The sequence below is a fragment of the Gymnogyps californianus genome, chromosome 19 (assembly GCF_018139145.2).
Source record: "Gymnogyps californianus isolate 813 chromosome 19, ASM1813914v2, whole genome shotgun sequence".
In the NCBI taxonomy this organism is placed as follows: domain Eukaryota; kingdom Metazoa; phylum Chordata; class Aves; order Accipitriformes; family Cathartidae; genus Gymnogyps; species Gymnogyps californianus.
In genome coordinates this window covers 4545447-4570878 of record NC_059489.1, presented here as the reverse complement: position 1 = coordinate 4570878, position 25432 = coordinate 4545447, and the positions used below count along the sequence as shown (strand labels likewise).

General features: G+C 35.0%; 1 protein-coding gene across 1 annotated transcript in view; it reads left to right on the top strand.

Moving 5' to 3' along the window:
- SUZ12 (SUZ12 polycomb repressive complex 2 subunit) overlaps positions 1-24672 on the top strand; it is a 29785-nt gene extending 5113 nt beyond the window's left edge. Inside the window, exons 4-16 of the mRNA XM_050908260.1 lie at positions 3187-3255; positions 6071-6120; positions 8924-9009; positions 10431-10662; positions 11450-11552; positions 14210-14315; positions 15983-16160; positions 20930-21021; positions 21477-21620; positions 22277-22434; positions 22878-23076; positions 23614-23693; positions 24033-24672. Coding sequence (XP_050764217.1) covers positions 3187-3255; positions 6071-6120; positions 8924-9009; positions 10431-10662; positions 11450-11552; positions 14210-14315; positions 15983-16160; positions 20930-21021; positions 21477-21620; positions 22277-22434; positions 22878-23076; positions 23614-23693; positions 24033-24378 — 1843 coding nt within the window. The 3' untranslated portion in view covers positions 24379-24672. The remainder of the gene's footprint in view (positions 1-3186; positions 3256-6070; positions 6121-8923; positions 9010-10430; positions 10663-11449; positions 11553-14209; positions 14316-15982; positions 16161-20929; positions 21022-21476; positions 21621-22276; positions 22435-22877; positions 23077-23613; positions 23694-24032) is intronic.
- Positions 24673-25432: the final 760 nt, after the last annotated feature.

Genomic DNA, 25432 nt, shown 5'->3' with positions numbered 1-25432 from the left:
AAACTTTTCAGCATGTTTTCTTTATAAAAACACAATAATGCAACAGAAGTGAGCTAGTGTAGTTGAGGGGAAAAAAACCCAGAAAATAATTGTGAATAAGTGTGGTGTTCTCCCCTGGGTTCCCCCCTCCCACTTTTCCATGCTCTGTCAGTACTGTGGTCCTTCTCTTTCAGGCTAGTTAAAACCACAGAAGTTGTAGTTAAAGGTAGTTTGGACTGCTTAGATGTAGTGGCAAAACTTGAGAGACTGGCAAAACAGTCTCAACTGAACTTCCAGAGGCGGTTAGCAGGATTGTTGTCTGCTGATCTGTGCTGGTAAATACTTTCAAATGTGCGCAAGACCTTAATTGCCATTCTTCATTCAATAGAAATGGTTAAGGTATATGATCCTGTTATTCTGGTGAAGAAGGGGCTTTAAAAGAGGAAAAATATTGAAACTAGAGTAGAAAATCTTCCTGAGGCTTATATTAGGAAAAATATATGTACTTCAGTATAGTGAAAATGTTAGTAGAGTTCTCTTTGCAAAGTACCACCTTTTGGAACTACATCGTTAGCCTGCTTATTGTGGACCATGACTATACATGTATATTTATTTATTTATTCCCCTAGAACTTCTTAATTCTGCCATTTTTAAATTGCTGATCATTGTTTTGATTGCCATTTCAGTAAACAGTATCATATGTAAAATATACAGAAGTTGTCTCCAAACTTTGTAGAACTTACCTATCACAATAGTAATTATAGTTCCACATCTTTATCTCTAGCTCTACAGTAGTCTGAGAAAAATGCCAGACAAATTTATCACTTGGAGGTAGGGAAGTAAAACTGCATTTTTACCATGAAATGATCCATTGTTGTTGGTCCGTATGTTTAATGCTGAGAAAGTGTTTATAATAAAGACCAGAATGCTTAGACTATAGAGAAATGTTGATAGGGAGTGAGTTAATGGGCATGTGTCAACTTGGGTTAAAAAAGTATTGAATTTGCTGCTTGTCATTGGAGAGGTAATATGCTTTGGTCAAGTGATGCTTACTTGATGGAGAATTGAAATGGGCTTTCTGCCTGTGGGTCTGTCTGCAGGTGTTACTGTGTTATTAGACCAAAAGATTGCATTGGAAAGAAGTTCCTAACTGTTAATAGAAGTTGCTTCCCATACAGTATTTGGATAAAGGAATATTTTATTTATTGGCAGAGTAATGGCATGCTATGATGTGACTTTTAATACTTTGTTAATTATTACCGTGCTTGACTGGAATAGGAGTGGGCGGAGAAAGGAATGCGTGAGATGCGCATACTTGTAGCACAAGTAAATGCTGTCTTGAAAATCCTAGGTGTTAGGGATGGTTATTACAAAAACTTAATTTTGTCTGTTATGCATGGGAACACGGTAACGTAAAAATAGTAATTCAGTTTAAAGGAATTTCTGTATTTTTTTTTATGTTCTTACAAGGTAGCTTCAAAGGCAACAATTTTGATTTAATGGGTTTTTTGGTTGCTATTTTTAGTTTTTCTGAAAGATTTTTAGGAGGACTCTCTTCTTGTTTTGACTAACCTGAGTTTGAAATTAGGAAAGGTTGTGTCATTGTTCTTTTTGGATCAATAAAGCTCACAAATACTAGATGCAAGCCGTGTCAGATATTAATATATGTTATGAAAGATTGTTAAACTTTCCCCGTTCCTGAAACACGTTTGTCTCTTAGCTAGCTTCTGGCGCATATTCGGATCATGACATAACTTTGCTCTAGAGGTGTTTTAAGCAATTCTTTAGTCTGAAGAAAGCCTTCTAAAGATAAGTATACTACTTGCCGTTCTGCAGAACAGTGGCCAATTTTGATGAGCTTGGCCATGCAGAGACTTTTTTACCTTAGAATCTGAAACTTTCAACAAATTCCTCTGTTCTTAACATCTCTTACTTTAAAGCTGAGTATTGCAATGTTCATTTTAATAATCCCACATTTTAGTGTAGGTGAGTCAGTTCTTGAATCTGTCATCTGTGTGAACCTTAGGCCAAGTAGAGCTTTGAATCAGTGATTGTTTACTACACAAATCATAATTATTTTTCTCCTTGTTATCTGACTGCAGCACTGTACTTGTGTAGTGTTTCTTGTCCAGTGTTACTATTTAGCCACCATGTGATTTGTAACTAAATCATTCAGATGCATTACATGCTGAATGTAGACAATGTGTGACATCAGTGTTTCTTCAGTCAGGATATTTCTGTAGACGATGCTTCCCACTTCCCCAGAGCATGTTGTCGTCTTTCCCCCCCACAAGAAGTCCAGTATTTGGCAACAGCTTATGTTCTTCTTATTTCATTTTTCTAAGGTACAAATGTAAAGGAAGGATGCCCTCACAGCTCTTGCATTGTCACTCTAGTCTAGTGCAATTTTGTGGCATCTAGATCCAAGCATTAATGTTCCTTTAAAGAAAAATTAAAAGACTATTCTGGAAACTATTGAATAACTTCTGTTCATGAGTGGATTTATTTAGCAATGAACATTAAATTCTATGTATGGTAGAACAGGCTGAACGTATGAGCATGAGCAGACTGATATCAGAATTAGAGAGAAATGATTTGAAGTGATTATTCTCTATGACATTGTTATTGGTTGTCGTCGTCCCCCCTGTTTCCTGTGAGTGTGCTCTAGAAGTAGCTTCAGAATTCGTTGTTCTTTGTATTGTGTCCATTTAATATAACTTTGTGGACAAAGAAGGTTTTCTTATAATTAGGTTTTTAACTGTTTTGTCAGATAAGGTTTTAAGTGTTTTTCATTATTATGATCAGGATTAAAATAGTAATGACTGAAGAGCTGACACGTAAATTCCTAGTAAGTGTCACTAAAGCAGGAAGATTTTCTTTGACCGGAGTTGAAAAGTGGTTAGACATGTTCATTGCAAGGTTTGAATATGACGCTGTTAAATGACACTTCTTATGAGCAGTAGGATTACTTCTGAAAGGTCTATTTTTAATTCTTTGTATTATTTCGATACTGCTTGAGAAGCTGTATTGCAGTTGTGTCCCTAAAAAGGTATAAAAAGGGTGCTTACTGAACAGAAGGCTAAAATCGTATATACAGACAGTTTTAGATTGAAAACCAAGTCAAAGTTTAGACTGAATAAATTTTCTTGTTATATATTATGGGAATAGTGGCTATGTGAAACTATTCTTTCTGCTTTTTCTTCACAGGAAAACATTCAAAGTAGATGACATGTTATCAAAAGTAGAGAAAATGAAGGGAGAACAAGAATCTCACAGGTACTGTTCTGCGTATATATTTGTGTGTGTATGTACAAATGACTACATGCATGTGCTAAATCAAAAGTCTTTTTGATTGGTAAAATGAAGGAGATAAAGAGTAATTACTAGAAGCAAGGTACTTATGGTTTGAAATGGTGCTTCCAAAATCTTAAAATGTGTGTATGTGTGCTGGTCACTTAAAAACTTGGAGAAAAGCAATATCAGGATAAGTGTTCAATATTCATCATGCTGTTTCTTAAAATGTGTATAGAAGCCTCAAATAGGTATTTGCCTTAACTTTTTTTTTTCCTAAGACTGTCAGTAACTGATCTGTGTGCTGGAAATGAGGAAAAAAAAAAAGGCAGATTTGGGAAAATGCCATGTGGTTATACTATTTGGCGTTTATATGGTTGTATACTTGCTATTTTTAAACCTTGTGTTCATAGTTACGTTAAAAAAAAAAAAACAACAAACAAACACCAAAACAAAAAACCCTGAAAATTTTAACAGTATTTAAAAGATCTTACCCATCTCAAGCCATAGTAGGGTAACTAGTTATAAAATGTTTTCATTAAAGGCTGTAAAACTTAGAATTTTCCCTTCTAATTTTCTTGTGAGAAGTATTGCTTAGTCTGAGATTTATCTTGTGGTCTGACCCCACATATATCTCATGTTGAACCTTTGCATAGTTCTATCTGAATAACAGTGTTCCCTCTTTAACAAATAGATAATTTCAAGTCTTAATTCCATATGGAATTGTCATTTGGGGGGCGGCTTAATCTGTGAATTCTAATTGTGAAATAGTTAATACCTTTATACTGGTGTACTTACTGGTTTCGTCATGTTATTTTTTTTTTTTCCCCACAAAAGTTTACTTTAAATTATGTAACACACTTAAATGTTGGATAAAACTCGTATTTTATCAGGTCTTACTACTCTGCTTCAGAAAAAAATACTGAACTATTGCTGAATTTGCCATATTGTATTTGGCAAAAGTCAAAGTTCAGCAGAGATGCGAAACTTGGGAATGATGCGTTTTAGTTCATTTTCATCCTAGCGTTTGTAATGATGGCAAAAAGAAAGCATAGCAAATATGCCTGGTCTGTTGTTTCTTGACGCGTTTCCTAGCACTAAAATAAAATGGTATGAAAAGCTTGTTCACTGAGAAGTGATGTGGTATACAATGTGTTCGTGATATTTGAGTGTGATAGATGATAACCATAACAATTTTTTTTAAATTATATTCTTTCTGTATGAATTAGTTAAAACACCTAAGCTTTTTGTGAAAGTGTGTATGATGAAAATTAACCAATCCATTGTAAGACTTCCAGAATAATTTTGTTCTAATCTACACAATTCAGAGATTCATTTTAGTCCTGCAGGTTGGCTTTGTGTTCTTTTTTGGTAGAAAGACTGTAGATAATTTGCCAAAACCCTTCTATTTAGTGTACTGAATAGATCATGAAATGCAAAGCATTCTGGAAATTTTAAAACAAAACCAGACATTTTAAAGACTAAACTACGTTGCTGGAATGTGTGAAGACCTGTTGAGATGGTTTTTTGTGGTATTTGCTTGGGTTTTAACCAGCTGTTCTTTTTCCCTAGCGTTTGCAAATAATTAGACTACTTCAGAGGTAACCATACTAGATGCAATTTAGTCTGAAACGAATTTATAAATCTTGTGTTCTAAGAGGTTTCATAGATTTGCTGTATATTATTTTTCTTAATTATCTTTTGCTCCATATATTGTGGATACTTGCTAGGTAAATATTCTCCTTTTAAGGATAAGGATCATGTTGAAACGAAATAGAATATTGATTTGTGTGGGTTTTGTGCTTTCAAAGCTATAAAAAAAATGAACTTTAGTCTAGAATTGGTCTGGAAGAGTAACATGGATGAATGATGCAAGTTGGTATAGATGCAGTCTTTTGAATGCTCAAGCTGTTGGGCACTTTCACTAATCATCTCAGTGCTCTGGGGACTGTTTGTGTTTAAAAATAGGCGTTGAATGTCACGTTGTATCTTCCTGAGAAGTCAGTGAAGGTGCTCAAAATTGTATCTGGTGTTCTAGTGTAACATGATATTTTGTTCAATACTTTGTACTTCAGAAATACTAAGTGTTTTTGAGACCCATTTTAATCTAGGTTTACGAATACTTGCTTTAAGCTGAAATGTATTCTGAATATAACAACTGGAAATAAGATGGGTCTACAGTCAACAGAATAGTCTAGGCTATGAGCTGCAGTGCTGTGAAACAAAGTAGATGCAATTGTTATTTTGATTGCATATGTTATGGATTATATGGACTTGATGTGACTGATAATCTTTATTTCCAAGGCTGTAGCTTCCCCATGGTAAAGATTCTGTTTACCAAACTTAAAATACTTAAAAAAAAAAAAAAAAAAAAAAAAAAAAATCGATACCAAGTGCATGCTTCAGGGTGAAGTTCTAGAAAATTTCCACCAAAACTCATCTCTGTTGCTGATGAATGTCTAGGAAATGTGTTTGCCTGCCTGTGAAGGCAAGATCTCATGTCTTCAGACAATGCCCTTCTACTGTAGTGTTTAAACCTCTAATTTGCTTTTTTTTTAAATCTATCAAGTCATAGAATACATAGAGAGAATCAGTCTGTAAAGAGAAAACTGGTCTACAACTTTGCATCAATTGCAGCTGCTGTATCCAGGCAGTTTCCAAGTCAGAAAGATGGACCGCTTCATTATAATTCTGCCTCTTGTGTAAGGCCTGTTCTGAACATCAGTGAATGGAGTGGAGTGGCTGCTGTGAGAAGAAAATACTTATTTGTTCTAACATTTCCTTTCTTTTTTCTGTTTAGCTTGTCTGCTCACTTACAACTTACGTTTACTGGGTTCTTCCATAAAAATGGTATGTTTGCTAATTCATTCATTATACTGTTAGTTTGTATAGCACCTTTGAAATTAGTATAGATCTGTAAGGGGAATATTTGAATATTTTGAATCTCTGCTGTTTGGATGAAGATTTTAACTTATTTAAGCTCAGACTGTCCCATTAGTTACAACACTTACAATAACACTTTAAATAATTGTAACGTTAAGCAGATAAGCCTTCCAGGGTTTTAGTCAAAACAGTGATTTTGAGAAATACTTCAAGGCATCATCCATTCAAACTGAAATAGACCTTGAGGAGTTCCTGAAGTAAGTGATTTTATAGGAGTGTGTCTTTGCAGAATTTGAAGTAGCTTTAAAAAAACCCTCAGCTTTCAAATAGTTAGAAGATTCAGTTTTTTTTAATTTAAAATAGAAATGTGAGAATAAATTTTATCAGGTAGAACCTAGAAATGAGGCAAAGGCCATGTCAGCGATTATAAAAGCAACTCAAATCATGTACTAGTGACTTGCAGTCATTCTATTGTGTCTTTTATGCATATAAGGCTTTACCTCTCAAAATAGGAATATTGGACTTCCCAGACCAGAATGAAGGGTTCTGTTCCTTTAACGAAAGCAGAAGTGACATGTTTTGTGCTGTATAGGCATGGGTAAATTCACTGTCTTTTTACTTCCCTGAAAAAAACCTAGCTGTTTATCCATTAAAATAAGGTGGTGTTTCTAATTTTTCAGTTAAAAATATTCTGAATGGCATCTTATTCTTTGGATGTAAAAGCTAATACAATTCATGTAACAGGTTTTGTACTTTTTTCCATAAGTTATGTTCCCTCAAAGTATCTTGTGCTTAACCAGATCTATTCAGTAAAATGTTTGAAAGTTAAAGTTGCAAATGTCTAGATTTCAGAATCACTTCTTTATTAAACTGTAATATTATTCTGAGAAAGTTCTTCGAATTTGTAGATTAGGAACATTCTGCTTCTGGAACTTCAAAATACTGCTGGTCTCAATGGATAGTATTCATCTTGTTTCTGCTCTCAGGAACTTCACGTTACATGTTGCATTCAGTATTTAAGCTGGGAAACCACAAGAGAGAGGGACTTTTGGGGCAGCTAGTGATATGAACAGAGAAGTATAGAATAAAGGTGGAGGAAAGAGTATGCTGATGTGTCTTAAATTCAAATATGTAACTTCAAAATCTGATCCTTCCATGACACTATGTAGTAGTAAACCTCACGTATGGAATTTAAAATACCTAGTGGATAGGATAGTTGTTCCATAGATTTTGCTGACAGACCTTGCTTTTCTATTATGGTGTGGTCTTACACAGACATGGACTGTAGTAGACTTTTCAAGATGATAAGTTTGATGACTTTCTGTGTGTTTTTGAGTGTTTAGATTATGCAACTCTTAACTATAAAACCCTTTCACTTCAAGAGAGTGCTACAAATAGTGAGAGCCTGATGGTCATTTGTACCATAGAAAAGGATATCACTGACATAAGTAATGTATGCTATAGTGAATATTAAATGTAGAAAATATTTAAATTAATGAAGCTGGTGCAATTAATATGCTTATTTATCTGGATAGAAATTATGTTAGAAACTCTTGAAACTGAGAGTGTGGTGGAGTTTTGGTTGGGTTCCCCCCCGCCCCGAGTTTCTGTATTTGCTAAGAAGAGATTTCTAGTATGTCTCATGTTTACAATTAAAAAAAAAAAAAATCCATTTGTTTCATAAAAATGCTAGTGTCTATAGATGAGTTACCAGAACTCACTCTCAACTGAAATACATTAAGCTTGTTCAATGTGGATGTAGTGTCAGGACGAAAGCAAGTGAAGAGACATGGGTTATGTTGTCTGTACTATGCTAAAGCTTTGCTCTTTATATCTGATGAGCCTAACAAAATATTTTATTGAATGTCAGATTCTTTGTGACATGGACTAAGGTGAAGCCATTGTGCTTTTTAACTTAAGCCCATAATGATATTTGTAAGATTTTTAAAGAACAGAATTAACTTCTTAGATTCATTCAGTTTTGGCTGATCTTCTTCCACAAACTGTTTTTTTTAACCAGATATATAATCAAGTTTTATCTTTCTATTCTTTTTCCATATGAGGGCACATTTCCAGATAAATATAAATTCACATGATTAAAGGTTCTCTTACTATACAGTGAAATTTATTTTGTAAGGCAGTTCTTAATTGGCATTGCTGATCATACTGCTGGTAGTAGCTGTCTTGAAGATTCCAGGCTCTAGGAGATTTATAGTGCAGAGACTGTGAAGCCAAGTCTTATTTCCTAAGACTTTTTTCAGGTTCTTTCAAGAGTCCTTTAACAGCTATTCTGCATATACTTTACCTTGCATAATCTTTAAGGTGTGTTTTGTTTAATTTTGGGTTTTTTTCCTATCTGATAGCATCTGGATTTTAAGTTTTGATGCAAACCAAATTCTAGGTTTGCAAGCTGTAAAGAAAAAAAATTACAGGAAATAATTTGACTCATCTGTTATTAGTGTATTCTGACTTTCCTTAAATCTGCCTTTTTCTCTGCTGTAAAAAGGTTTTGGCAATGCCAAAGGTAGCAAGCTTGCTCTTTTAAACATTGGAGAACAACTATGCTTTTTAATCTGCTACTATTAGAATAGTTAGGTAGGATATGTTCTCAAGTGGGAATTTGCAGTAAGTTTGGGGAGAATTGAAACTTAGAATTTGACTAGAGGTCTTTGTGCCTGGAGGTATCTATGGTTAAAAAGTAATTACAGGTGGATTGGCATCATTGAATAGATCTTCACTTTTTCAGAACTTAAAATATTTTTCTGTTTAGATAAGCCATCACAAAACTCAGAGAATGAACAAAATTCTGTAACCCTGGAAGTACTGCTTGTGAAAGTTTGCCACAAGAAACGAAAGGTAAAAATTATTCGACAAACTGTTAATATATATTAAAGCAAAATGTTTACCTGATTCTGGAACATCTAATTAACATTGCTGTACAACAAGGTAATGGTGAAATGATGCTTCTGTTGAGAATAATTTAGTCTTTAAATTTAAGAACTAATCGAATCAAGTTGTTTTCTATTGACTGGGTAAGGGATTCTTAAGAAGCAAATATATATATGGATTTTGCTCTGCTTTGTGAGAAATAACTGGAAGTTTTAAAAGAACATTCAGCTTTGTTCATTGAATTTAGCTTGCTTGGAAGTCATATTCACTCGTGAATTTCAGCCACCTCTATTTTTACTTCCATTTTTTGTATCACATCATTAAACTATTAATTCTGTAGTGATGTCCAGAGGCTTAAGTAAACCAGGCAATCACAAAATCATAAAATAGTCTATGCCTTTTAGAGTTTAGAAATAAAAAGGAACAAGTTGTAATTGTTTTGAATTCCCCAGTCATCCAAGTCTTGTCTCTTTCCTTGCTTTTTCTGGACCTATGTTTTTTACATTATCTCAATTATTGCAGATTTTAGCTACTATGAATCATAAACAATTTTCGTATCTTTTTTTTTTTAAAGCATCTTTGAATTTGCTTGCTGTTTTAGCTATGTTTGTTTCACACCAGTTGGCAAATTATCTTCACAGCTATGGGAATATGGGAGGCTCAGTAATGCATGCTGTAATTTTTAACCAAAAAGGGAAAGATTTGCAGTCAGGACTTTGTGTATTTTCCCTAAGAATGTTAAGCTGTTGTGACACATTTTTAAGAGTTAATATTGTTTCTAGCCAATTTTGTTACTTGCTGTAGTATGCATAAATATGGTAAAAGCAGGAGGTGCTGATGGTTATTTGAAATGTTTTGCTGCAAGTTTCGTACTTAGGCCATCTTGCCTTGTTTTTCCAATACTACACAGTGTTCAGTGATGTGTTTGAGATACTGAATATAATAAATCCTAGGTAAGTGGTTCTTTATCTCCCAGATAGCGCAAAATGCACTTTGTAATATTGGAAAGAGAAGATAGGAAGCCCTTGAAATATATATATAACCAAAACATTTCATTTCTTTAGGTAAACAGAATTAAATTAGTATTAATGACTGTTCTACAATCTTTCTAAGTGCCTCATGTTAGTGTTAATTTAATCACTTAGAGAAAGATGGCTGCTGCCAGAAGTGGTTATAAAATGCCAGTTTTATTTACACTTTCAAATATCTGTTTTTACATTTAAAACCTGGGGTTGTTATTCCAGTTTTTTTATTTACATCTGTTACAAGGCTTCTTTTCAGAAAGATGGCAGGGCAGGTACAATTAATAAATTATATAAATTTTAACGCTTAATGTCTTTACTTTGTATTCTAAAAACCTAAACCTTAGCTTTCTTGTTTTCCTACAGGATGTCAGTTGTCCGATAAGACAGGTTCCTACAGGTAAAAAGCAGGTGCCTTTAAACCCAGACCTCAGCCAAATAAAACCAGGCAACTTCCCATCACTTGCAGTTTCCAGCAATGAGTTTGAACCAAGCAACAGCCATATGGTGAAGTCTTACTCATTGTTATTCAGAGTAACTCGCCCAGGAAGAAGAGAGTTTAATGGACTGATCAATGGTGAAACTAATGAAAACATTGGTAACTTCAATCTTTAAATATGCTTTTACAAGGTTTATCTTGTAGGCACGTATACGGTTGTCTTGATGTGCCGTGTAGGTCATACTCTGAGAAGGGCCAGTAATAGATGAGTGACTGAATGGGCTTTCATTTGTTTTCAGTCTTTTTCAAGATGGGGCTAAAATACAGTTGGTGGCTAGAAACTGTGCTTTTATTTTTGTGTAAATTTAACACCAATTTTTACTAACGTGTGATGGTGAAGGTGTGAGGCAACACTATTGGAGGGTGAATAATGTAAGAGAGCCCTGCGGTCACTGTGACTATCATTAAACCTCCAGCAGCACTGACTCAGCTGTAGGTGCTGTCATGGTCTCTCAGCAAAACTAAATGACTAGCCAATAAAGAAAATACCTTAATAACAAATTTTTAAAAGCTATTTTCCTAATCTTATCAAGACATGATATGTTACATCACAAATGTTACAGCCTTGGAGAGTGCATGTAGAATGAAAAACTTTTTCTCACTGTTTTATAGCTACAAGAGGAAGAAGATCAAAAACCAAATTCTTTATGCTGACAGAGTAATATGACTAAACTATAAATATACGTGACCATATCTAAAATATGATTACTACTAAGCTAAGTGCTCTTTCCATTGCCTTTGAGCTGTTCATTAAATACTATGTCCTTTTCTATTGTATGACACATCTGACATAACAGCCAGTTATATTTTACAATTGCATAGAAGCTGTTTGATCTTTTGAATTTGTGCTTATATAATAATTGAATACCATATTTCTTATGTACAGATGTCAATGAGGAGCTTCCAGCTAGAAGAAAAAGAAACTCTTCAAATCGTGAAGATGGGGAAAAGACTTTTGTAGCACAAATGACTGTATTTGATAAAAACAGGTAATATTATCCAAAATAAATATTGTTTCTGTTAATTGTTAGGACTTTGTTTAATATTAAACTTAAATCTGTTCTTTATTTTCATTGTTGGCTGTCTTTGGCTGCATTTTTAGTTGGTATTTACAATAAGAGCTTAGGCTTGTTTTTAAAAAAAAACAACAAACCTCTACAAGTTTCATAATACACATTTTATACTGAGACTTGTTCAGTGACAATTGTAAATAATTCCCTTCTATGAACTTGAGTACTGTCCTGTTAATATGCATCAGCTTGTCTGTTCCTTGTCAGTTTCTTGACAGATGTAATTTCTGTTGTCCTGTTAAAGATCAGTGACAGCATAATTAAAAATAAAACAGTCTCTGAAATATGCTTACTGCTTACATTCTATTCGGTGACTTAATTTTTCCCATGCCCAGACTCTTGCTGATGCAGTCACAGATCTCATTCTGCTAGCAAGTAAAGACAGCATTAGTTCTCCATTACTACAGTGAAATCGAACAAGTAGTTAAAATCGTAATGGGCTTACTCTGTCATGTCGTTTAAGTGTGATGAAATATTTTAATATTTGCTGTCTTGACGCTACTTAATATATTTTAAAGAAGGTGGAGTGGGGTGAACTCACGTGTAGCTATAGCTTAGAGCAATGCAGATAGTTCAGAAGATAAGTAGTGTACCATTTATTGGTAAGTGGACATTGTAGTTGTTTGTCCTGCAGAAGATGATAATACCAGCAACAGCCAAAATATAGTATATGAAAATAACAGTTTTATCCATGGTAAATGTAGATCCCAGGTGGAGGTAGGTACCTAGATAATTTATTAGTAAAAATATAAATATAGCTTCAAGAAAAAGCTGCTTAAAACATAGCTCCAAGTGATTCTGACAAAATGGTCATTTATTCAAATACGGTTTTAGAAGTCTTATATTTTGAGTAGGTTTTTTTTTTAAAGAAATGTCTTTCTCTAATCTGTATCTTCTTAGAAGTCTTGACAATATTTTGTTCTTTTTTATTACTTAATTCCACTGGAGAAGTTTAATATGCTAAATGTGATATGAACCGCTGGGTAGTTTTGTAGTGATGATACATAAGCTAGGACATTTTCAGCCATGCTGCTGTGTAAGTGACACTGTCTGATTTGCAGCAGAACCAAATCATGCATAAAAATTAGGGGTTTTTTTTTTAATCTTTAAAATTTTACTTTATGTGGAAAGCCATCTTCAAAATATAAGCTGTTAACTTGATCAATTATTTGTGGATTTTTGTAAAGTATAAGCTATTAATTTATGTTAACCTCTTGAAGTTACAGTCTTCTGTTTGATGGAGAAATTGAAAAATGTTATTTTACCCAGACTCTAGGCCTGGAAAAGGATTACACATATCATGCAGATCTAGGAAAAGTATTGTCTTAAGGCTGTTATCTTCTCTGTCTATATGTTTATTTTTTTACCTTTTGAAGCTCTTACTCTTCTAAATAGAGTAAATAGTGAAGGAGTTAGTGGTTTGCAAGATGCCATCAAGAAATAGAACAAAAGGTCTCTGAGGGCTTGATTGGTGTGTTTATAACTTTATTCTGCTGGGATACTTCTGCTGTAATATAGTTTATATGTAAAAGAGAAAGGCTGTAGTTTACCTGTTTCAGTATCTCACTGTAGAATACTGAAGGGTCTAGAAACAGAAACAGCCTTTTTCTGCAAGACATAATTCCCAAGTTCAAACTGTGTAACAGTTTGCATACATTCACATGGAATTTATCTACTCAGCAACAACTCCTTTATTTTGAATGATGCTTCTGTAGCTTATGTTCTGTTGTTAGGAATTCAGTGCTATTGCTTCAGAAAGTAATATCTGAAAAGAAAAAATACAAAATCTTGGGAAAGTGAGCTTGTATTCTAAATTGATATTACTTGCTGATTTGTGTTGATATTTTTAAAACGCATGTATCCATGAAACATTTTCCTGAGACTATACTTTTGATTCACTGCTTTTTCTTTTTTGCTTCTCCTGTGCTGTTCAGCAAGTGGCAACAAAATAGACCTATTTAAGTAGAAATCAGAATTTCTCAAGCCTCACTGAACAGACTGCTACATGGGAGGAAAGTGAAAATGTAGCATGTTGGTTAACATGTTTGAATTACCCATTCTAGTCTATGTAAAACAATTTTTTTGTTTGCTATTTGAGAACGTCATACTTTATATTTACTATGTTGAAGTCCTCTTAAGGTTACATCTGACGTGGCTCTGATACGGAGGTAGGATTCTTTCATTTTGGAGGCCTGATTAGAGGTCATATTGGTTTGCTAGAACAGAGTAGTTATTAATAAAGAAGGAATAAATATGAGATGATTTGGAGGGGGTGTCATTCAGTTTGGTTTCTGTTTCTTCACAGGGAGATTCCCATCATAGTATTAATTTTTTATTAATAATAGCTTTCCTACATCTCTTGGAATCGCTTGGATGGAGACTTTCATTAATGTTTGGCATTAGGCAGCTTTTTCATTATGGATGGTGTTTACCTAAGATTCACACTTAGTTGCCAAATAAATTTGCGTGAAAATTTGCCTTCAGTTTCATGGAAACTGTGAAATATATTCTACATTTTAATAGGCAAACAATAAAAATGAGCTGCTTTACTCATAATATGTATTTTGTCTTGACAGGCGTTTGCAACTTCTGGATGGGGAATATGAAGTGGCCATGCAGGAAATGGAAGAGTGTCCCATTAGCAAGAAAAGAGCAACATGGGAAACAATACTTGATGGGAAGGTATGGATTGTTTTAGTGGCTGAAAGACCTGTCTTCACTTAAAATGGTTGGATTAAGGTGGAACACAATTCAGAGTGCAGTCAGTAGCTGTTCCTCTGAAAATGGATTAAATTGAACAGGAAATAGTACTTCTCTTTCAGGATGTATGGATGTAAGTTTTAATTTAGCTCTCGCTTTAGGAAAGCTTTGGCTACACTAAGTCATTAATACAAGCGGATGTTAACTACTGTAGGTATGGCAGCTGTCTCTTTCAATGACTTCTGAATTTCTGTCTTACAAAATCAGGCAAATTAAATATTTGTTATTGTAATAAATTCAAGTTGGACAAATCAAAAGGAACAAACTGCAGAAGCAGAGTATTTTGGGGAAAGAAAGAGGAACCCAGAGCTTTCATAGGTGTGATCTTACACACATACCTTAAGAGAATGCTGATGAAATTTAGTGATGAAAGGAGGAGGGTGTGTCAGTGTAGGAGAAAGTGTTGTGCAGAGCAAAATTGTTGACTGAGGTGGATCAACACTCGGTGATACAGTGAATGCAGGTGACTGTATGCACTTATATAGTCACATGATCCTGTGTCCTGGGAGAGTACCAGTTGTAAGTGAATGAGGAGAAGAATATGAAAATTCTAGATGGTTGCAAAGTAGTTGTGTATCAACATGATTATATAATAATGAAAAAAGCAGAGAAGATCCAAAGTATATAGTAAAAATGTCGTTATAAGCTCTATTATCCTATTCAGCCTTTACCTGGAATACTGCTTCTGATTCTCTTAAACTGTATTCAAGAAATTGAAATTGAAAAAGCTAGAAACAGCTTTTAGGAAGATCATAGGAGGAGATCCTCCACATGTAAATGTACTTAAGATATATATAAATTGCTCTAACTTTGTTAAACTAAGACAGGGATATGACTGCTTTCTGTTGTTGGGAGAGTGTGAGAGAGGTTTTTCATGCTGGAGGTGCTACTCCAAAAAGAAGAGAAAATAGTCATGGCCAATGGGTTTATCACCCAGATCTGATAAGCACATTGTCATTGGTTTTCTGTTTTTGCAATAGCATTTCTGTAAATTAATGAGGTCTAAATAGAATAAAGAGCTTTTAAGATGAAATTCTGTAATCTCATTGATAAATTTAGAGTATGATACTTGATAATAGGAGTTTGGACTTGACTCAGGTCTCTTCTATTTCTTTATTACTATTAACTTGATAAATGAGTGGAATATAAGAACATATCCCCAGGAGAATATTACAATAGCATTTCTACAGCAGACAGTGGGTACAATTTTTAAAGCTTGTGTATTGGGTATTAATATACAATACTGGACTGCAGAATTAGGAGTAGGTGTGAGTAGAAAGAGAAGTACATTGGCAGCAGGCTGGTGGGTAAGCGCCGTTTTCTTTCTAGTCAGGGCCCATGCTGTTTAGTGTTTCACAAAGATCAATGTGTGCCACAGTACCCGCATGAAGTGGTTGCTCAGTAATGTGCAGGAAACTGCACGGTCATCTTTTTCAGCTTTTGGGTTCTTTAGTATACGTTGAAAACACAAGGACTTCAGGTGATTAAAAAAATCACATCTGTCCTCATTCTGAATATTTTCTCATGATTGTTTTTGCGCATGGAAAGACACTAATTCTGCTGGCTTATTTTTTATTTCCTCCCCCCAGAGATTGCCTCCATTTGAAACATTTTCTCAGGGACCTACACTTCAGTTTACTCTTCGTTGGACAGGAGACACAAATGACAAGTCTACAGCTCCTATAGCTAAGCCTCTTGCAACACGGAATTCTGAAAGCCTCCCTCAAGAAAACAAGCCCAATTCTGTTAAACCTACTCAGACGATAGGTAAGCAAACTTTGGTTTTGCTGCTGAATAATCACGTGCTTAGTACTTCTGTGCTTCAGGGTTACTGACTCACTGGTGCAACTGCTTCAGGTAATCTTAAACATGAAAAAGCAAAAATGAATGGGCTTTGTTGTATCCCACGTTTTGTACATTTTTTTTTTTAAGGTAAGTTTAAAAGCTAAAAATAGTGGGGTCTCTGAAGTCATGACAATATTGAGGTGACAATATACAATGCCCATAAATCCCGATGTGAAATAAATCGGGGGAGATCTGTGAGTAGGACTTCTAGGATTGTCTGTTTTCCTCTACTCATTTAAATTACTGTTCTATAAGTATTTGGATTTGCAGTATTAATAAGTTCCTCTTTTATGCTTTGTAGTGAAAATAGTTTTAAAATTTGTCCATCAGATTATTTAGCTCTTGGAAAATGTAGCTGCTACTGTGAAATATGACCGAAACTGTCTAAAACATTGTATGTTACATTGCATGTTTGTGGTGTAAAGGTAACTCAGGTTCTTTTAGAAAGTTTATGAACTGGCACTGATCTCCTTGATACATAGTTTGATGTCAAGGCATGGTCCTGTGATGGAAGCACAATATATATATTTTTATTATTATTATTTAGCTGCATTTTCTGCATATTCACACAAGTTAACAAAGATTTCTGTTTGGGCCTAAAGGTTTCTTCTGCTTTTACACATTTTGAGCAGTCTGAGGTTGTCTAGATAGAATGCAGGCTTACAGTTAGTACCGTCTAAAAATAATTCTGTGTAGGTAAGAGAAAAACATAGCAAGTTTGCAAACTATTACTGCAATGTGAGGTAAGTCTGTATTTGTTATATGTAAATTAATCTGTATGTATTATTTAACTGGTTTCTCCCTAGTCATTAATTAATGTTTAGAGCATTGTAATTTAAAACTAAATGCTTTTTAAGTCCAGAATTTTTCAAAGATCTGAAATGTAACTGGTTTTGTTTCCTTCTGCAAGTTAGTTCCTGTACATTCTTTCTAGAAGAGTTTACATATTGTCAAACTTTCATAATCAGCTTTTCAACTATTTTATCATAACTTTAAATATATATGTCACATTAAAAGCAGTAGTGGATAGACTATTTAAAATTGGGTTGCTTAACCTTGCTTCATGGAAACGTTTTTAAGTAGCATACAATTATTTTGTTTTTACTTCTTTGCTTGGTTTGTATTTAATGTAGTAGTGGCACTTCTGTGGAGGCTACAGTGTCATTGAAAATTTAATGTAATTACCATTGTAATCTGATCCACTACTTTGGAGATTACATAATGTCAAAACCATTAATGCAGTCTGCTAATATTCACTGCAAATCTAAAATTATAGTTTTTGTTACCTTACTATATCCCGTTATGTATTTAAACACGTTAGTTCAAGAGCTATTGAAATGTCTAGAAACTGCTAATTCTGCTGTTACTGTTACTAAAAAGTGTGTCTTGTGAAGCTGCTGAATATAAAATTATATTTATCCTAAACTTACATAGATGATTTTAAGCACTATCTTAGAAAAACTTTGTAAAATGTCCTTTGATATTTCTGTAGGTATATGTTAAAAAAACAAGTATGTGTTCCAGGTCAGTTTCTTTATGGAAAGTCTTCTGGGAATATTTTCCTTTACATAAGGTTAGCTAATCAGTATCAGTGCTGGGTCTTACCTTGAAAATTTCAATGGACTTATAAGGTTTGACCCTTAATAATTTTCAAAGTATGTGTGATAGCACACTTTTTTTTAAATTCATGCATGATGTAAAAATAGTAGCAGACACATACTTGCTGTGAGATGTTTTGCAGAAGATTGTAGTATTAAGGTATGTGTTTAGATATGAAAAACAGCCCCATGATTTTTTCTTCTTCAAGAGTTGTTTAGATCTTCTTGCAAAATACTGGGATAGCTGCTGGCTTGGGGGTAACTGATTGTATACTGCAGTCCAGTTAACTGAAAACTTCACAAAGTGATGTAGCTGTACAGCAGGTAGCATGCTATTTGATTATATCAAGAAATTAAGCTTAATGTAGTTTTTATATTTTTAAATACAAATTTGTGATTAATTCAGTTCAGTTGCTTAATTGCAATTTTGTTAATAGGTTTCTAAACACATATTTCTTTCTTGCTGTCCCAGAGCTTAGCTCAAAAAAGCTACTACTAAAACACTTTTTGACACTAGATAGAAAAGGCACCTTTGACCATTGTGTGTGTCGTGTCCGTCCGTCCGTTCCCCCCCCCCCCTTTTTTTTTTTAAATAGCAGTTTCCTGTCTCAGGGTCATATTTAATCTGAAACTCCCCTTTGATTCCTAAGTGGCAGTGGGGGCTGGCCTAGATACTATCTTTCTTTTGTCTCACTCACAGTTGTTTGTAGCTTTGGCTTGGAATGTTGTGTTGGCAGGTGAGGCCCAAGGACAGCTGGAAAATGTAAATTGTACAGAAGACAACAGGTTGCTCCTGTTGTTTAAACACCTACGAACATACCTAGACTCTTGACTGGCACCCAGTTCACTTCAGAGTAATCAGTATTTCCACGCTTGTAACTAGATTGGGACTGTGTGATTAAGGAAAGTTCTAGGTCCCCGTTATAGAAGTAATTATCTGGAATGCAGCAGTGCTGTCTCCAGGCTTAGTTTCTGGGGTATGTAGCCAGGCACTGTTTGTGAAGAGTTGTCTTGGAGTTTTGGGGTTTGTCTATGGTAGTGCATTGGAGAATTTGTGCAAAATGGTATTTCAGTCTGATTTTGTGTTGGGGATATAACTGAGGTTTTGGAGCTGTAGTAGTGATAGCAAGGGAATTATTATTATGAAAGAAATATTGCTTTTCCAAGAGTGCTTTTTGTGCAGTTGTATTGTAGTATGTGTTAGGAAACTTGATGGGTCAACAATAGCTCATCTCTGGTGAGACTTGTCTAAGAGAGGCAATTCTTTTCACTGCTTTTAGCGCTTTAGTGTGTAGTAATACAAAAGTTAGAGCAAGAAGAATTTCACCCCTACCTGTGCAGAAGCCACTGTCTAGAATGATCCCTAACATCCTCAGCCAACCTACAGACATCTTTGTCTTTGGAAAGAGTACAAGAATATTTAAATAAGACTGATTCCCGTCTTCTGAATTGAATATTTTACCCGAGCTAGGGATTGCAGACACTTAGGTTTCTTAAATCAGGATGAATGGCTGACACTTAACGCACACAAATGTGAAGTAATTTCCAACAGAAGAAAGGCAACAGAAGCGGGGAAGTACTTGAACTTTCGCTGTAAAAGTTGTTCTGCTTTCTCTTTACTTCCTCATACCAGGCCTCCTTGTATTTTAGAGTTTCTTGGAGACCTATATTGTAATTTGTTAAGCAGGTTTTATGCTCAGACTTGCAAAAGAAATGACAGTGTGTTGACTAACTCTAGAAGGTGTGTACTAGTTTATTACATAATAAATATAGAGGCAATAGGAACGTGGCAGGGCTGCATTGCTAATGTACTGATGGAACCCATTTTTTCTTGCATCAGAAAAGCTAGGGATTCTAGTAAATTGGTAAAGTTACAGCAAGAACCACCTTCCCAAATAGTACAGCAGACTCTTAATACAGGAATATATCATACCCTACAATGCCATGCATTGCACTATTTATGATGGTTGTGCTGTTTTCAGTCTCTGAATACCAAGAAAAGTGGAGAGTGAAAATAGTAGGAAACTTCTATCAGACGTTCAGATAGTAAAAGAAAAAGATCCAGTGCATCTTTCCCAAGGGTATATGAATTTGGTGTTGTCATTTTACTTTGGCATGTTTCCCAAGGCAGACCAGTGGAGTAAAGACATCAAAGACTTTCTAAATGTGGCACCTTAAGCTTTGCTGTAATTACAAAGTGCTCAAAGTAACTGAGCCATGGAATTTTAATTTCTCTGATGTGGTGTAGGCTGAAGTGTCAGGCCTCCTCTGTTTTTCATACAGAAAGAGGATGAAATTTCCCTTGTTCTCCAAAATATTAAATATGAAATAAGTGCATCTTCTAAAAGATCTCCTTATGTCAGTGGAACTGAGACTTGTTTTGCCATCTTTTTCACCATTCAGAAGCAAGTAGGTGTCATTACTTGGTTTCTCCTGAGGGTAGATTTATAAACCTGCTTAGATACGTGGGGTTTCTTGTTAATTGTATGGAATCAAATAATCTTACTGAGATTAAAATGTATGGAAGAGGCTCAGAGGCAACTGAGCAGTGCCATTACACACACACAAACAGTAAGTGTTTGAGGGATAAGAGTTAAGGGTTAAAGTTTCAGTTAAATATTTTGTGTGTTACTTGCATTTCATACTGTTGTCTGTTGTGTGACTTGGGAAACTTCTGAAATTGAATTTAAGCAATGTATTTGCAATGCAGCCATCTGAAAGCAGTGTTTCTTTTTTATTTCCCAGCCACACCTGCTTTTAGCTATACCTAAAGAATTCTGTTTGCTTAAATGGAGTAAGAAAAGTGTTGCTTTTTTACCTGAGCATGTTTAAGTTCTCTGAAGGGTTCTCCAAAACTGGAGATGCATCTGGTGTTTAAAAGTGGTGGGTTTGCCTGTAGATTTGTGAAGGAAGCTGAGCATCAAGACTTCCTTGTTGCTGATATGAGCTACCTAAGTCAAAGTACACTAGAGTAGCCCATTTCCTTCAGCAGCAATGTGCCCTTCTCAGAACTTCCATACTTGGGTAAGAAACAATGTCTTTTTTTTTTCCTTTTCACCAAAGAAATGTATGTCTATACGTGTTTTTTTTCAGCTGTGAAAGAATCCTTGCCGACAGACCTTCAAACAAGAAAAGAGAGAGATGTTTTAAATGAACCTCGACAAAAGTTGCGAATATTTTACCAGGTATTGAAAATAAGCATTAGAGGGAAAAACTAGAATCTAAGTATAGTGTGGAATTAAAACGTTCACTTCTCTTCTGAGTTGGGTGGACATTTCCGTTTACCTTTTTAGTGGATGCCTTAAGGGGTCTCAGATTCACATATTAAGAGCCATTCCACATATTTCTTCTCACAGGAAGTATTTTAGAAAACTAATCTTCCTGGAGGCATGTCTGACGTTCCAAAATACAAAGGACATCTCTTGTTAGACATCTGGAGGGGGACAGGTGGTCTCCCTATGGGGGAAAAAATTCTTGAAATACCGGTGTTTCAATACACTGAGCTGATGTAGTGTCCCCAAGAACTTACTATTACTGTAGAGATCTCCTGAAATGATGTCCAACTTTGTTTTGGGGGTTAGGAAGTTAATGAATGAAACGCATTTGATGCTAATACTACCCATTCCTTTGTTTGCATCAGTTCCTTTATAACAACAACACAAGACAGCAGACTGAAGCCCGAGATGACTTGCATTGCCCGTGGTGCACACTGAACTGTCGGAAACTGTATAGTTTACTTAAACATCTTAAACTTTGTCACAGCAGATTTATCTTTAATTATGTTGTAAGTAATCTTTTTGTAGTTTAGCACTATGAAACACTGTACAGTCTGTCAGATATTACATATGCAGTGATTCTGCTGCCAGCCTGTTAAGTTGTAGGACTGTATCTACAGGTTAAGTGCAGCTTCCTTCGAATGTTATGTGAATGTTTGCGTGTTACATGGGGGGAAAAAAAATTTGTGGGTTTGATGTTGGGTTTTTTTTAATATATATATTTTAAATAATGCTGATCACTGGAGGATGAATTCTGACTATAGCTGCTGCTTTTGCATTAATGTATTCTTTTTATGTGATGTAGAAAGCAATGTAGTCTACGGTTGGTTGGAAGTCTCTTGAAGCTTTAGGAAACTTAGAAATGTTCTAATTTCTAGGGTGCTTGTTAGCAATCTTTTGCTGATATTTTCCTTAATTTTATAATCAGTTCTATTCTGAGTGGTTTTATATAAAACAGTAAAATGGTACAGAGCAAGGAAGCTTTAGTATAATTAGTTTCTAGAGGTTAAAAATTATTTGGGTGTTGTAAAAGGAAACTAAAGTTATGTCACGTTATTGATAAGGTGATATTTAAGGTATTCAGAATTGAAAAGGTTACTTGTTTAAACCTCCTGATGTATTGTCATTACTGTTTGCTAAGTATATTTGCAATTATCTGTTTCAGTATCATCCAAAAGGTGCTAGGATAGATGTATCTATCAATGAGTGTTATGATGGCTCCTATGCAGGAAATCCCCAGGATATCCATCGTCAACCTGGGTTTGCCTTCAGTCGCAATGGACCAGTCAAAAGAACTCCTATCACACACATACTTGTTTGCAGGTAGGGAGATGGATTTGTATGATGCAGCATATGGACCGGATTTGTGAAACCTAGGGATTTGTAAATCTGTAGGTGCACATAAGCAGTGTTAAATTTCACTATCATTAAAGTACAGCAGTTTATGACTAAATAAAATGTTATTGAGGGATGATAACTTCACCTGTGATTTTTTTTCTACATCTTTTCAGTCAAGGTATCTATTCATGATGTAACTCTTCTTAACTGCCCTATCCTAAAACTTCTTGCCCAAAAGGTGGAGTGTGGGTTGGAGCAGGGTGTTGGGTTTTTAATGGGGTTTATTTCACTGCTGGTGATCCCCCCTCAACATTTTTGCAAACTCGAGCTTAAAAGAATAATTTGTATTAATCAATTACAGTTCTCAGTATTTGCATATTTGATACGATGGTTGAAAGCAGTTACTTTTTTTTTTTTCTTTCTGCTAGGCCAAAGCGTACGAAAGCAAGTATGTCAGAATTTCTTGAATCTGAAGATGGAGAAGTAGAACAGCAGCGAACATACAGCAGTGGGCACAATCGGCTATATTTCCACAGTGACACATGTTTACCTCTCCGTCCACAAGAAATGGAAGTAGACAGTGAGGATGAAAAGGACCCTGAATGGCTACGGGAGAAAACCATTACTGTAATTATTCCATTTATACAAAACTATTTTAAACGGATTGTGGTTTTTAAAAGACAGTCTGCAGTTGTTGTAGGGAACAAACAGGGCATATATTGTGAAAATGATGCGTTTACTTTAAGCGTAAATAGAAAGTTTTGTGATGCTGAGCCACTAATGATGAAATTCATGGAATCAAAGTTTGTATTTTCAAGTATGTCTTTAGTTGCAAAGCTAGCTCAGTCCACATGTGTCCTAACAAGTTTTCATTGTTTGTGGCTGGTTTTCTCCTTCAAAGAGGAGATGCTGGTATCACAGGAGTGCGCAGTGGGGTGTGTATATAATATGGAAGTAATTTATCATCACAGGTCTCTGCATGATAAGACTTTTTTCTGACCACCTTGACTGCAGTGCCTGAATTTTCAGCAGCAATTTCTGTGATATATAGGTGGCATAGGTTGAATTTTAGGTGTGCTTTCACTACTTGTCAGCAGATGTGTAGTTCTGATGGGTGTGTTTGTTTCTTCTCCTGCCCTTTCTCCCAATCCTTTATCTCTCCAGCAAATTGAAGAATTTTCTGATGTTAACGAAGGAGAGAAAGAAGTGATGAAATTATGGAATCTTCATGTTATGAAGCACGGGTATGTTACTATGCTTAGTTTCGATACAAATAAATTACGGTATAGATTTGGTTGACCATTTTCTATTGCAATTCACTAAGTACTTAAAATTCAGTTAGCTCAGTTGTTTAGGAAGAGATCATTAAAGGATAATTTGGTAACAAGCTTTTGACTGTTTTAAGTTTTTAAAAAATGTTTTTGCACCTAGCAGCCCTGCAGCTTTGAAAAGAAAAAATGTGGCAGATGTTGAGACTATGTAATAGATGGTCTGTGCAGTTACATTGATAAACCATGTTGTAGGGTATCTTTTTGTTTTTGAAAATGTTCTACTTGCATAATGATGACTTTCTAATTTGACAGGTTTATTGCTGACAATCAAATGAATCATGCCTGTATGCTGTTTGTTGAAAATTACGGACAAAAAATAATTAAGAAGAACTTGTGTCGAAACTTTATGCTACATCTGGTCAGCATGCATGACTTTAACCTCATCAGCATAATGTCAATAGACAAAGCTGTTGCCAGGCTCCGAGAGATGCAGCAGAAGTTAGAGAAAGGAGAATCAGCCTCCCCAACGGATGAGGAATCTTCTGAGGAACAAAGTGGGACAACAAATGGATATAGTGAAAATAATATGAGAGAGAGAATTTCAGAAATGGATAGCATCTCAGGTGTCACAAAACAGAGCAAGAAACAAAAGCTCTGAAGTCAAAAGTCAATTGCCATTCAACGGACAAGCATTGAAATGACATTCTAGGGTGCATGAGCTCTATAAAGAATTACACACAAAAATACAGAGATTCCAAACAGGCACTGCTGGATGGAAATAAATGATTTCAACAAGGATATTGTTTTAACAGGGTTCCTATTCAGTTAATTATGCAAGTACTACATGTATATCGGTTTTGGTGATGTAATGACAATATTCTAAGAGTTTGAGCATGAAGAGCAATATGAAAATCTTTTTGTAATTTTAGTAATTAGTGTCTTAAGAACTTTATGGAATTTACATAATTTAAGTATATGTAAAACCATTTTTATATTAAGATTTTTGCATCTGTATCTGGCTGTTTTTCCTACCATGAAGTTGTGAAACATTGGGGAAGGGGGATTGGGATACAGTTTCTGCTTTTCTTATTTAGAAATTCTCCAGTTAGCTTTTTGTGAAAATAACGTCTCACTATTTAAAGTTTAACCTTGATCCTTGTATTTGAAATCATTTATCAATTGATCATAAATTACAAATTAATTTTTTTTTACACTAAAATTATCAAAGTTGGCGAACTTAGCACTTCCTTTGTCTTGTGCCTGTTTGGAAAGATCTTGGCTTTTCATGTTACAGACACAGTGAAGTACCACCTTGGCTTTTTGAGGTTACCAGCAGTTTGGTTTTCGTGGATAATTCTGATGTATGGATCACCCAGTGTACCATTTTAAACTTGAACATTAGCTCCTTTATATTTTTATTACACATTTACACAGCTACACAAACTATTTGATGTAAACCCTTTTTACTGGGGTTCCGCATCATAGTGTGCCATGCTAAAGCCGAGAGTCTATAGTCAGTATGTAGGCATTACGTCGATTAACTTCTTTTGAAGTTTATGCCTGCTGTTTTGCCTGAGTACAGACTGCAAGTCCAGGCCATAGGTTTAGCTTTGGCTTTCGAGATGCCACTCTTGAGGGAAAAATGCACTGTAAAATTGGACCAGAAAATGTGTTGCACTTCTTATGCAAGTACTCTGTGATGTATTGTATTC